Consider the following 13,498-nt stretch of genomic DNA (forward strand, 5'->3'; position numbering starts at 1 on the left):
AGAGAAACATCCACAGTGACTCGATCGCTGGAAAACAACAACTGGCACAGACTCATCACATGGCTGTAAATGCTGTGTTAATGATGTTAAAAACCTGATGAGAGTCATAGGTAATAATGTGTTTCTCTCATACTGTGGGTCATGTTGAGTCTTGCTAAATATGGAATTCAAATTCAATAGACAATACTTAATCTATTATTTGATTATACTATTCTCTGCTTGAAAAATGTGTTCGGCCCACTAGAGAAGAGAAGTGTCACATTTGCTGAAGAGAGTTTGGCCAGCAGCTGCAAGATTTACCCGACTTTGAATTCCTGGGAACGGGACCAAAGTAAATAGGAAACAAAGGCAAAATGTTTCAGCAAACTCTCAAGCAGGCAGAGTGAAGAGATCCATATCTGGCGTGAGACTGGTAATGGGAGTGGAGATTTATCTTTTTCTGTCATGTTAAATTATGTTTATTTATTACAATACAAAAGTGAGAACATTTTGTCGCAAAGGAATAACACATAAATAAGATGTCAAAAAGAGCAACATAGTGACTGATGAGTTTTTATCTTGGCTGAAATGTTAGCTTAGCTCTATTATTTATCTTATACACTTGTCAAGTGTTCACTGTGGCAACATATGAGACAAGAACACAGTTGTTCTCCAGTAAGTCGCCTGCTGTGATCTACAGTGTAACCACATCCTGTGTGTCCCTGCCAACACGCCATCCTTACACCATTCATTACCGGTACCGGGATTAGAGGCTTAGAAATACAGAGTCATGGCTCAAGTGTATGTCAGCGATCGCTACTTGGCACCTAAAGCTGATGTTGTGAGTCAGTGAGCTCAGAGCAGCGTAGCTCAACTGTCCCAACCACAACTCTTTACTCCATACCTTTCTCTCAGCGGCCTTCCCCTGCACAGCTTCCCACTTGTCCTTCAGGTTGGCGAGGTCCTGCTCCGTGTTGCTGTCTGGACCCTCAGGTGTTATGGCGAGCAGCTGGTGACCCTTGTTCATCAGCTCCTGATACAGCTCCTCCTTCACCTCGAAGGCAGAACACAACTCCTGCAAGACAACGAGAGCCATGAGGGCATGCTTTCGTCAAACACACTGAAGTACCGCTCTGCATTTGTTTTGGAAAGCAATGTGAACGTCTGCAGTGTCTGAAGTATATGTGATGAATCTGTCAGTGCACTTTATTTTTTAGGTTAGTCCAAATCTAGTCCAAAAATGGTGAAAGAATAAGACTCTCAGAGGCTTGTTCCCACCAGCAAACCCCTTTGTTTTTAGCTCCATAAAATGTCACTACTGATGCTTCATCAGGGAGAGATTGTTGTGAAAGTGATCCTCCATTAAAGAAAAGGAAAACAAAGAAGGGACTCATTCCTAAATTCATTATAGTCAGACATGGCTGAATCAATTTGACACACTTTTTGTAATCTTCTGTATGGGAGATGCAAGTGGTGTATTTTGCAATGTCATTTAATTTTCACACTTCAGATAAAACACAGAAAAGACATCGTCGTCTCATTTACAAGCCTGCCATCTGTATGCGGCCTTTCATATTGTTAAACACATACCAGATGGGCGTTAAGCTGCTCCCGGGCCGTGTCTGGTAAGCCTCCCACAGCCTTTGATGCCAACAGCTGACGTTCTGTGTCTTTCAGCCATTGCTGCATATCTTCTATCTCACCATGGAAACCTTGGGCCTACAACACAATACAACCTGAGTCAGGACAAAAGGTGTCACACACATTCATTGTTAGCAGCCTATGGCTCAGAGAGGAGGATGCCTGAGTTATTAATTCCTTGGATTCATTCGGCTACCAAAAAGTGGCTATTCAGCAGTATAAATTAATAAGCCTGAAATGTAATGAAATGAAGCCTTTGATAAAAAATTTGAAAATGTCGCTTTTATTTAAAATTAACTGTGAAGTTAACTGTTGTAAGTTAACAAAATAAACCTTCTTTGATTGGATTTTTTGGCACTTTTTTCTGATAAATACTCCTGTCTACCAAAGCCCTCTCAACCTGGGACAGATTATGTGTTCTTGACAATTATTTTTAAACATTTCTTGCACAAAAATCTAAATCCAGGACATATTTCTGTTTCTCATATCCCCGCTCATATCAAAGCACCCTGCTAAAGGTCAAAGTTATAAATAGAAAGGAAAAGAGGAGAGGGGGGCAGAAAAAAGAATCCCTCCTCCAAAAAGGAATTATGACTGACGTAACTTACTTGCTCCCCTGGGAGAAAAGAATCAATCACAAATGAATAAACACAAACAACGATCGTTTCATACCTGAAGCAGAGCGCTCTGTAGTTGTTGCTTCCTCTGTCCCGACTTCTCCAGGATGGCTGTCCACCGCTGGTTCAGGTTCTCCAGTTTGATCTGCAGACCAGAAGCTTCCTCTCCAGCACTGGACTCCACCAGATCATTCCCGGCCTTATTGACGGTCTCGACTGTTGCCTTGTGAGCCAACACATCATTCTGGAGAACCTGTAGAGATAAAGCAGCCATGAATAGGGAGATGTTGGGTGGATGGATTTGAAGCACGACAGACAAAACTCAAACTGCGTGGGTAAAAGCTAATTTTGGGGCAGCATGATAAATCTACAGCTTCCTTTCTTTTCTAAAGCTAATCCCATGGTCATACAACAGCATCTTTGACTTATTAAATGTGTGCGTTGAGAAAAAACAAAATAACTTGTTGTCGTACATGATGCTTGGCGAGCTCTATCTCGACAGCTTTGGGGTCTCCTCCCGCCTTCCTCTGGTCATTGAGCAGCTCCTCTGTGTGGCTCATCCAGGCCAGCAGCTCGTCCAGTGCGTGCTGGAACTGGCCCAGTGCCAGAAGGCCTCCCTCCAGTTTGTGCTAGATTAATGACAGATTAAACCATTAGATATTGCAGCGCGTGAAAGCATGTGACATGCATACAATAAAAGATATTCCATTGGTGAGTCTGTTTTATTGTCCATTGAGAGTTATTACACACTGTATTTAAACAGCATATTGCCACATTGAACAGTGTAAATGATGCTGTTTTCCCTCTCTGACCTGTCGGCTGATGATCTTCTCATCCAGATTCTCCCAGAGCATCTTGAGCTCAGACATTGGCTCCTGGATGGCGCAGCGATCGGCCTCCTCCGTCACCTTCTTCAGCAGGAGGCCTGCCTGGTGGTTCAGCCGCTCCATCTCGATCTGCAGCTGGTACGCCTCTCCTTTGAACTCCTGAAACACACGGCGCATAAAGTGGTACAACCCATTCAGTCAACAGAATTACAAAGCTATGAGGACAATACACTTGACCGTCCTGGCTGTGTCTTTTCAGGACAAGATTTGTCTTATTGTACATCAAAGACAGTGTGACCACTTTATGAAGCTATTTTTTCCAGAGCCTTTGTACCAACTGAGGCACTGAACATAAACACAGCTGTTGTATGACAGACCCTCTGTAACAGGGAATACTGCAGTAAAGAAGAAGGACATTGATAAGACACAGTGAAGTATAAGAATACCACTGCTGTTACATATTTAAACACAAATACAAGACTGTACCTTGAGTTCTGAGATCTGCTGCTTGACAGTTTCCAGGTCTGTGCCTACAGGTGACATTGAATCCAGTTTGCTCTCAAGAATATCCACCCAGTCAAACATACCCTGCGTACAAGGTGGGAAACCATTGTTACTGGGAGAAAACAAAGCTTAGAGCACAGGGAGTCACTTTTCTAGTGTCATGTTATACATTAAATCTTACAGTGGGTCTGTAGTCAATCTATATGATTGACAAATTAGGTAAACACACACAATAACATTCAAAAACAAGCCCTGAACCTAAATACTATCATGTTAAAAGGAGTATAATTATTTTAAGTATGTCCAAATTAAAGCAGCTATGAAGAGGATTCGTCCTTTCCCACCATGAAAAGATCTTAGATGAACTTTATTCACACAAGTCAAACTTTGAGCCAAACATAGTAAAGCACTGGGGTTGGTGTTTATTGTTTCAAAATTAATAGGTCTCTCATAAAATGTTGTATCACTTAAATCCAGTGCAATAAAAAAGCACAGCAGTCTGTGGTTTCTCTAAAAACTGTCTGGCTCCCTGTGTGTGTTTAACTTTCAAATGCATGTATGTATATGTCTCCATGGAAAATTATATTCTATAATTAGTCATACAATGAAGGCAAATAACAGTAATGAAAAGGTCTGTATGAGTAACATTGGGATTTAGAGTAAATTTGGGATGCCTGAAAATCTTACGGTGTCACACTTCATTCATTCAGAGGATTATTTTAGATTATTCTCTTCAAATACATGAAGCAGTGATCAAAGTACCTGCAGGCCATCCTGAAACTTCACAGCAGCCTGCATGGCTTCTTCCAGCCTCTCTACTCTTTCCTTCCAAGCCTTATTGAGATTTTCCCACGCTGAGTTCACCTGGAAAAATTACACAAGTAAGTCACCACAAGCCATATGCAGGCAAAGAAAACAGCACGGACACAGCAAGTGAAAACGCAAAAAGTACATCTTTGAATGTTATCTGTTACCTCGTCAAGACTTTTCTTTATGACGGGCTTATCAGGTTCCCCGCAGGCCGCCATAAGCTCTGCACCCTGGTTTTGGACCACATCAAGCTCTTCCTGCAGCCCATCAATCTCCTCCTTAAATCCCTGTAGAAACAAAAAGCAGTTGTTAAAACAAAGAAGCGCTCCAACACTATAATTACCTGTTGGTTGATTCAGTAATTTCCTTGACCTACCTCGACAAACTCCTGCTGCTGTTTGACGACTGACGGATCGACTCCGGGCTCCTCCAGCTCTCTCAGCAGGTCCTGGCTGTCTTTGATGGTGACGATGAGAGCGCAGTGGTCGCACCAGAACTTGTCTGCCATGTCCATCACATCCAGCAGCTTCGCCTCCCGCTCCTCCATTAAGGCCTGGATGTCGTTCCAGAGGAACACCATCAGGTCCAGTTTGTCTTGTACAACTTGTGGGAGGAAAAAAAGAATATACAATAAACAAACTAAAAACCTAAATGTGGAATACAAACAGAAGACCACAAAAATCAGCATGTATTCCTCAGCAGGAGAACACACCTCACACATTTACAGGTTTAATGAGAAACTGTTTTGTTTCTGTCTCTTGCTTTGATTTTCACTTGTACCTAAAACAAAATAATGGCATCCTATTAAAGCCACACCTGAAGGAGAGCTTTCGCAGTCCAGTGAACCAAATTGTCTGAACTCAAAATTCAAATAAAAATCTAAAGACAAGGATGTTATTGTTGTGATAGGGAGAGAATTAAAAGTTTGGACAGTGATTGTTTCAGTATGCCGTTTAATATGCTATTTGTCTTATTGGCTCTTATTAATCATGCCAAAGCCCTTTTAAGGTATAACCCTTCTGACTGGATTTAATTAAATAACACAATTAAGGGAATGAAACAACTAAGATGATATGATATACCTTTGGCAGATATGTCCTTGTCTGCTCCTTCAGATCGTGCGATCATCTCCTCGCCTCGCTGCCTCAGTGTATCATAAGAGGGCTGCAGCTTCTCCAAATCCACAGAGACGGCTTTATTTTCAGTAATCTGCTCCCTGATCTTATCCACCTCCACTGAGATGGACGGAGGCTGCCGCAGGCGTTCAGCGATCCGTTCCAGGGATTCCAGCATCGGGTCAATTTTATCATGGAACTGGTGGAGAATAAGGAGAGGAAACACCTCAGTTTATAAATATACTTCATAATGTAATATGGGCTGCTGGAAAAATGTTTGGCTCTCCTGTTACAGAAATACACTGTATTCATAACATGAAACAATCCTGTAAAACTTATCAGGGAAACTTCTGAAATGTGTGACGTGTGGAGTGTTGGATTGACAAAACAAGCAAACAAACAAAGACTTGGAAAAAATGTCACTGTTTTCTGACATTTCATAGAATAAACAATTAATTGATAAATCAAAAAAATATTAGTAATGAATGAATGAGATTATTAAAAAACAAAAAATTATAATTTGTTGTAGCCCTTTTACAAAATGACCATGAATCACACATTTTGATATGGTAAAACATGGTCATCATTTGTATCATCATTATTTTTAAATACAAACAATTATACGCACAAAACACTATGCTCCAAAAATATAGAAGAGCTATAAGAGATGCAGGATCGGTGAGCATTTTGAAACAGCAGCTTAAAACCTATTCATTCTATTCATACTGTATATAAATATGTACACAAACATCCACATAGAAACTGCTCCTCACCTGAGTGGATTTGGAGATGGAATCATCCAGAGTAGCAGCTCTCTGCTTGACATCAGCCTTGAGTTTGGTGTAAAGTTGGTCCGTAGCTGTGTACTTCTCTCTGATGGGCACTCCCTCCACTGGGCTGAGTTCAAGTAGCTGAGGCCCCGTCTTGTTCATTTTGTCAATGTGGGGCTTGTGCTCTGCAATCAGCTCTCGCATTTGCTGGAAAGGACATCACTTTTACTAACCTTATCATTGCTTATATAAAAGTGTTGTGCTGAACATCTTCTGTCGGCTTCTTACCCTGAGTTCCTCTTGCTGCTGCCTGAGTGTTTCGTACTCGATGGAGGGTGGCGGCAGCCGGCTGAAGGCGCTCAAGGTTTCCTGAAGCCACGGCCACATCTCCTCATAGGTCTCCCAGAACTGACTGGCCATAGACTGGGCTCGCTCCAGCTGCAGACAGCGCTCCGAGTTCAGCTGACTGACCATGCCGTACTTCTCCAAGAGAGTCTGGGTCCTGGCCTGATTGAAAACCAACAAGACCCTTTAATGTCTTTGCATATTCTTAATGAATAATTCCCCATTTCAAAATAGGAAATAAATTGTTTTTACCTTCAAGATTTCTTTCTCGTCTGGGTTTTTGCTGTTCATAATGGCCTTTCCTGTTTTCACAATATCATCCACAGCATCTTTGTGCCTCATGATGTCCATGGAGAAGACCTAGAAAACCGGTAGAGTGAGTTTGGCTGGATGTTACGAAACAAAAAGCTCTGTTTACTGTACTTAGTTTAAATAGAGGCCTGTGTCTATCTGCACACACACAGAAACACACAGTTTAATAAGCTAACCTTCTGTGCTTGGAGCTGGGCTGTGGTTTGGTCCTGCCCCAGCCTGATCTCACCCATCGACAACAACTTCTTCTCAGCTTCAGTCAGCCAGGAGAGTTCAGTGTCTGCAGCCTGCTCAAACTAGAAACAAACAAAAATAATTTTCCATTGTGGAAAACGTTTCAACTCTTAATTAAAAATGGATATTATAGTAAAAGAGGAACAATTGAAGGAAGAAAAATGAGAAAAAGCTGTTCATCGGTGTCTCTGGATTACCTGCTGTGACTTCAGTATGTCAGCGTTGATCTGTTCGACCTGCTGGGTGACGGTGTCGCACACGGCTCTGTATCGCTCATTATCCTCAGTCACTAGCTTGTCCAGGCTCTCACGAGTGTGCCAGGGGATCAGATCCAGGAGAGAGCTGCTCAACTCATTCAGCTTGTCCATCACAGGTTTTTGGTCTTTGCTCTCCTTCAACAAGGCCTGAACAAGATTACATGAAACAAATAAAACACCAACTTTAGCATAATTACTGAGATCTATTTTGTAAACAGATATTTCATGCTAAAGATTACATTTGGTATTTATTTATTTATTGAACCTGAAACTCTTACCTTCTGCCTACTTTGTGCACATATGAGCTGCTCGCCTGCTGGCTCCTGATCAGCAAAAGCACTGACCTCAGCCTCTACTTTTTCGAGCCAGGAGCTCAGGTCCTCATGGGTATGCTGCAACTTAGTAGAGAGACCCAAAACCCGCTCCAATGTCTTCAAAACGCTGTCACTTGTAGAGTTGATCTCAGCGTACTTTGTTTTAATTCCGTCCAGTTTGCCTTGGATAGCAATCACCTCATCACCTATAAATAAAGATTAAATCGTTATTTATTCATTCCAGGAGTTTTGTACTTCTGCTTTAGTATAGGGAGGTACATTATGCTGTTAGCTTACAGAGTCATGGAAGCAGCATCTGCACAAACTCTGTCTCAGATGTGAGATTTTTTGTTTAGAAAAAGATTTTGTTAACTGTTGAACTGCTCCCTAAATAATGCAAGAAGCCTTATGATGTGTATTACAGAGACGGAACTGTTTGCTGACATTCAACATTATCAACTGTGATAGACAAGTCATAAAGTCAGACATGCCTGTAGTTTGCTTCAGAAGCTCCATCCCATTAGATATGGCTTGATCCACATTCTTCTTCCTCAACACAATATCACTTTGTAGTGCCTAAAAGGAAAACACAACCTTAAAGTCACTGAGAGTGAAAAAAAATCTTCCACTGTAAAAAAGGCACAACGCACAATCAGTCAAGTCAAGTGGAACATGATTGATGCAACTTAAATGAAAGGACAACATCATGGCCTGAGGAGGAGTGTATACCCATTGTTCTGCCAGCTGCTTTTCAAGAACATCTATTTTGTAGTCCTCCACGGACACTTGGCTCAGCCTCGAGTGTGCCTCGTTGAGCCAGTTCATGAGGGCCACTTCGTCCTCTCCAAACACCTGGGCGTTTGCGAGAGCCTGCTGCAGCATCTCTGCTTTCCTCCTGCATCGCTCCTGGAGCTCTATGTAACTGGCCTGGATGGAGTCCAGTTTGGACTGAACAGACTCCTTTTCGTCCACTGAGCTCACATTCTTGAGCATCTGACCCAGACTGACGGCCTGTAACAGGTCTTTACTGTGATTCATAATCTCCTCCTCTAACGCCTGACCACAGGGGATGGGAAACAAACCAAGGAAATGTAACACAAACAGAAAACACACACATAAAACAAAAATATGAAACTGAAATTGAATGAAAAACGAAATGGGAAATAATGAAAAGCACAAACTTAAAGTGACGAGCAAAATGAATGAAACTGAATTCAGCTGGACAAAACTGATTGGGTCATAAAACCATCCAAAACATATGGTAATGATGTAAAAAGATGGATATTACCTTATGCTGAGAAATCTGATCGTCCAGCTTAGACGTCTCAGTGCCGATGGGTTCGGAGTGGGCTAGGTGTTTCTCTGTAGCGGCGAGCCACTCGCTCAGGGGCTCTAGCGTCTCATGGAACTGCTGAGTGACCACTAAGATGATCTCTAGTTGCTTGTGCCTGACACATTCATGCAGAAAGTAACAGCAGTGGATTAGGAGCAAAGCACAGTTATGGACAGAGTGACAGGCCAGTTCATTTCAAGTTTACTTGTATTATTGGGGAATGTTGAATATACCATCTCTATATGAATTAATCTTCAGTTGGACAAAAGTGTAAGTGAATTTGGGAGTTTTTCATTCATAACAAGTTTTAAATATTCCCTGATTGAATAAAATTACCTAATTTGCAAACGTTTCATTACCAACACTTAAAGAATAGTTTATTTGCTTTCTTGTCAAGAGAAGACGATATTACTCTTACATCTGTACAGTGCACAGAGCCGGTTAGCTTAGCTTAGCACAAAGACTGGAAACAGAGAGGAACTGTCCAAAGGTAACAAAGTGCCAGGCTAGCTGTTTCCCCCTGTTTCCAAGCTTTGTGCTAAATTAGGCTAACCTGGCTAGCTTCATATTTACAGTACAAACATTAGAGTGATATCGTCTCACCTAATTCTTGGCAAGAAAGTGAATAAGTGCATTTCCTAAAATGTGTAACTATTCCTTTAAGCTCCAGTAGGAGGAAAGTAGAGGTGAATTGAGGAGTTTGACATATTTTATAAGTAACCCTTTAAATCTTAAGAGGTTTTTTATTAGCAACATTTGATTCTGAATCACACAAAGCCATTGCATTTAGAAGGACGTTTAATATTACAGGTGTCTTATACAGACCTGTTTTCAGCTTTCTTGAGCAGAGTGTCCCACCTCTGCCCCAGGCATTCAATCTCTTTTGCAACCTTCTCTTTATCCACAGACTCTGCTAGTTCTGCCACCCTCTCTCCCTCTTTTTTTATCAGCTCCACTGTTGGCTTTCTGTCATCCAGCAGTCTCTGTAAGAGCTGTCAAGGCAAACAAAGGAGGAGAGTTATTGTGAGCCTCTGACCGTGAGCTTTGCTTGATGGTGAAAAACAGTAAATCTAACAGGCACAAATTAGGTGTTCATTAAACAAAAAGCTTTGTGTGCCACACTTGTATTCAACAATGAATGTCAATTAAATAAGACGAAGCACAAAGTCATGATGTTGTGTGGATTTCTAGTGTTTAAGTGGAAAGATTGAAATAGACTTGTTAGTGTGTGTTTGTGTGTTTGACACCGACTTACTTTCTGTTCTTGTATCTGTGCCTTGACAACTTTAAATTCTGCAGATGGAGGTTTTTGATTGGCCACAAGCTCCTCTGTGTCCGTCAACCAGCTGAGCAGTGACTCCAGAGCATCCTGGAACCTCCCACAATGCAACAGGGCTTCATGCAGCTGGGCTGAACGCTCAGCAATCTGCAGACCACATGGTAAATGTAGATATAGTCACCTTTTAAAGTAAACTTTAAACTGCGCCCAGTAACTCATCAAAGGATAAAGCAATAACAAATAGTATGACCAGATGACTCATTACACTGACAACATATCTTTGTAATTTCAATTATAATGGCCACTATTCAAAAGCAAAGATCAACCAGTTAGACCGGTAGTATAAAACAAACAACCTTCTTATTGAGGGTATTCCACTTTGTGTTGACTTCCTCCAGGTCATCCTCAAGCTTCTTGGTGCTGGTGCCTTTGGCAGCGTTTTGGATCAGGCTCTGGCCGAGGGAGCTGATGTCTTGAAGCCGCGTCTGCAAAGGATCAATGTCCTCTTTCTGAAAAGCCTAGAGACAAATCAGAATAAATATTTTTTTAAATGCTGAAATTACAATGTCATCAGTCTTTTTTGGAGGATAATGAAATCGACTGAATTACTGTTCCGGTGTGAAGACCAGAGATTTCATGACGTATTGTTGCTGAGCTTTACAAAAATCCGTTCTCTGTCAAAAACGTGACAACAAAAATATATTTAATTGGATGATTTAGATTTAGATTTAATGAAAAAAAAAAAAGAATGCCAGGAAGTTATCCCGAATCCTGAGACATGATTGCTAAGACATCACCTCTGGTCTGGCGTTAAAAATCGAGCTGGTATAAACAACTCCCTAACCAGTGAGCAGCTTCTAGAAAAGCAGAGTTAACAACACAGCTGTGCACAATCACATAGACAGACTTCAAGGTTGAGCTAGTGAGCAAAACCTACTTATCAGATAAAAGAAAAAACTCATCTAGAGAGGCGTATGATCTAGTGAAACGTGCTGTACCCGCTAATGAACAAAACTAGCAAATGAAGAAGGGGGGGGGGGGGGTTTGGGCACCTGTGGGGAGTAATAACCCATAGGGTTCATTTCAGGACATGCAGCGATGGCATTCAGTAAGGCCTCTATCTCCTGCTCTCCTGCGTGCTGGAACGTCTCTAAACTTTTAGGCAGACAGGCCTCCACTGACTGCAGAAACTCCTCCAGCTCCTCCATGTTGTACTTGGACGCTCCTTGTTGCACAGTACATGATTCTGTTTGCTGGCGGCTCTCTATGGGTAGAGTTACAGAGTTTCCGTATGTCTCAGGCTGTGTCACCACCACACTGACCAACTCACAGTCCTCCTGAGATGACACATCCTCCAACAGCTCAGCGGTGGACAGCTCATCATAGTCTGTTAATGTCCTGGAACGCCAACCAGAGCTGTCGTTTAGAGCCCTGGAGGCTGACCCTGAGGATAACCTCCCTGTGGAGTATTTGCATTCCCCATTGCTGAGGGAATCCTTTTCATGTAGATCCACCACACCAGATTCTGTTTGTCGCAGCCCCTGGACCAAGCTGCTGCTGTGGTAAAGAGACCGATTGTCCCTCGCAGGTGAGAAAGGGAACTCCTCCTGCCCTGAGCTGAGCGACCGCCCAGTTCTCAAGTCCCCGGACATATGCATGGCCTCTGAGGACGAGAGGCTCCTTGTACCGGGGCCTCCTCTTTTGTGGGATCTATGTGCATGGCGCTCCCTCTCCACAGTAGGGCTGTACAGACCCGAGTCCTCTTCAGATGTCAATGAGCTGGTCATACTCTGTCCTCTCTTGCCATTGATCAACCCCGGCCTCTCAACACTCCCGGAGCACAAGGTCCCACTGCGGCTTGCATACTCGCCCAAATTAGTTGGGGCAAAAGTACGCCATGAACGTCGATGATGTGGATGATCCTTCTTCTCTCCTCCCTGGAGACGCGACTTAGGCAGCACTGTATCAGTCACCCTGCTTATGTGCCCATTGAGCCTATGTCCATCAAAGACACCACGTTCGTCCAGCATGGCAGGTTTGCGGGTTCGGAGCTCAAATGAACTGGAAGCAGAGAGAGCTCCATTTCCACACAGGTTGCTGAGGTCTAATGTGCGGTGAGTGTAAGGTAGGGTGCCTGTGAAGTGCCGGGAAGAAAGGCTGCCTTTAGAGCCCGAGTCTATCTGCTCGTTGAGCCGGACGGTGTCATAAATGGACCTCTGGGGCACATAGCAGTCATCAATGTTCAGGTCCTCCTCCTCCCCCTTCCCCACACAGGAAGGGTTTTGTCTGAGGCAATCTGGTCTGCTCAGCGGTTTGCCCATGCTAAAACAATTGTTACGACTCACTACAAGGAAAAGATTAAGGATGTAGTGAAATCCTTTGAGGTATATGTTGCTTTAGTGCACAAAGAGTAATTTAAAAAGGAGCACAATGTGACCAATTTACACGAGAAATAACTGTGTGCAAAATCATTTTTTCTCCTTTTTAAATGAGAAGTTATGAAATAAATACTAAATGTTTCCACTTGTTTTTAAAAATAAAATATACAATTGCTCATGGAGATTTTCTTTTAAAAATTATGAACACAATTATGTTGATCTAGGTCTTTAAAAAATAAAAGGCTTTAGAAATACAAAAATGTCAAACAATATCAAATCCTAAATCCTAAACAAATGCTCGGACTATATAGCAGCGTCATAATCCGTATTAGGAATGAAAATCCAGTCTTTCAATACAGTCACCTATCCAAGGAATAGTCCACTAGGCTCTTCTCCCGGCATTGACTAAACTTAATCACTATTCCTCTGGTCCAAAGTGCTTCTTTTTCCCTGACATCCTTGCAGCATCCATGCGAGCTTAAGGAAATTCTTCAGTGCAAAGTGAAAATATCCACAGGCAAGGTTCTACCAAAAACTGTTGGCAGTTCTGAGGAGAGCTGGTACTCCTGGATAAACAAAAAAGCCTGCCCTTTCTCTCTCATCGCTCCCTCGCAATGACAGACACCCTCCTGGCAGAGCATTTCATGCCCCGCCCCCGCTCATTATTCAGACAACATCTGCCACAACTCCATTTGTGCAGAGAGCCGCTCCGGCACATGTTGATTGGTGGACACATGACCCTTTTTTTTCCTCCTTTCTAATTCCCCCTTATGTCAGCATGGC

The 13,498-nt window shown here is 42.5% G+C and overlaps 1 protein-coding gene across 3 annotated transcripts in view; it reads right to left on the minus strand.

Moving 5' to 3' along the window:
- Nucleotides 1-13,498, minus strand: part of dst (dystonin) — a 99,295-nt gene that overhangs the window by 14,273 nt on the left and 71,524 nt on the right. For all 3 annotated transcript variants that reach the window (XM_068723921.1, XM_068723904.1, XM_068723913.1), the window contains 22 exons: nucleotides 10,694-10,855; nucleotides 10,314-10,484; nucleotides 9,884-10,050; nucleotides 9,014-9,173; nucleotides 8,455-8,781; nucleotides 8,217-8,301; nucleotides 7,690-7,931; nucleotides 7,352-7,558; nucleotides 7,097-7,216; nucleotides 6,861-6,968; nucleotides 6,552-6,770; nucleotides 6,267-6,470; nucleotides 5,461-5,692; nucleotides 4,755-4,981; nucleotides 4,543-4,665; nucleotides 4,331-4,432; nucleotides 3,551-3,652; nucleotides 3,050-3,223; nucleotides 2,711-2,866; nucleotides 2,293-2,490; nucleotides 1,570-1,698; nucleotides 884-1,054 (listed from right to left, as the gene is read on the minus strand). In XM_068723921.1, the coding sequence (XP_068580022.1) occupies nucleotides 884-1,054; nucleotides 1,570-1,698; nucleotides 2,293-2,490; nucleotides 2,711-2,866; nucleotides 3,050-3,223; nucleotides 3,551-3,652; nucleotides 4,331-4,432; nucleotides 4,543-4,665; nucleotides 4,755-4,981; nucleotides 5,461-5,692; nucleotides 6,267-6,470; nucleotides 6,552-6,770; nucleotides 6,861-6,968; nucleotides 7,097-7,216; nucleotides 7,352-7,558; nucleotides 7,690-7,931; nucleotides 8,217-8,301; nucleotides 8,455-8,781; nucleotides 9,014-9,173; nucleotides 9,884-10,050; nucleotides 10,314-10,484; nucleotides 10,694-10,855 (3,786 nt within the window). The remainder of the gene's footprint in view (nucleotides 1-883; nucleotides 1,055-1,569; nucleotides 1,699-2,292; nucleotides 2,491-2,710; nucleotides 2,867-3,049; nucleotides 3,224-3,550; nucleotides 3,653-4,330; nucleotides 4,433-4,542; nucleotides 4,666-4,754; nucleotides 4,982-5,460; nucleotides 5,693-6,266; nucleotides 6,471-6,551; nucleotides 6,771-6,860; nucleotides 6,969-7,096; nucleotides 7,217-7,351; nucleotides 7,559-7,689; nucleotides 7,932-8,216; nucleotides 8,302-8,454; nucleotides 8,782-9,013; nucleotides 9,174-9,883; nucleotides 10,051-10,313; nucleotides 10,485-10,693; nucleotides 10,856-13,498) is intronic.

The sequence above is a fragment of the Cebidichthys violaceus genome, unplaced genomic scaffold, assembly GCF_023349555.1.
Source record: "Cebidichthys violaceus isolate CVI_PGR_0920_01 unplaced genomic scaffold, fCebVio1.0.p SCAF_10, whole genome shotgun sequence".
NCBI classification, from domain to species: Eukaryota; Metazoa; Chordata; class Actinopteri; order Perciformes; family Stichaeidae; genus Cebidichthys; species Cebidichthys violaceus.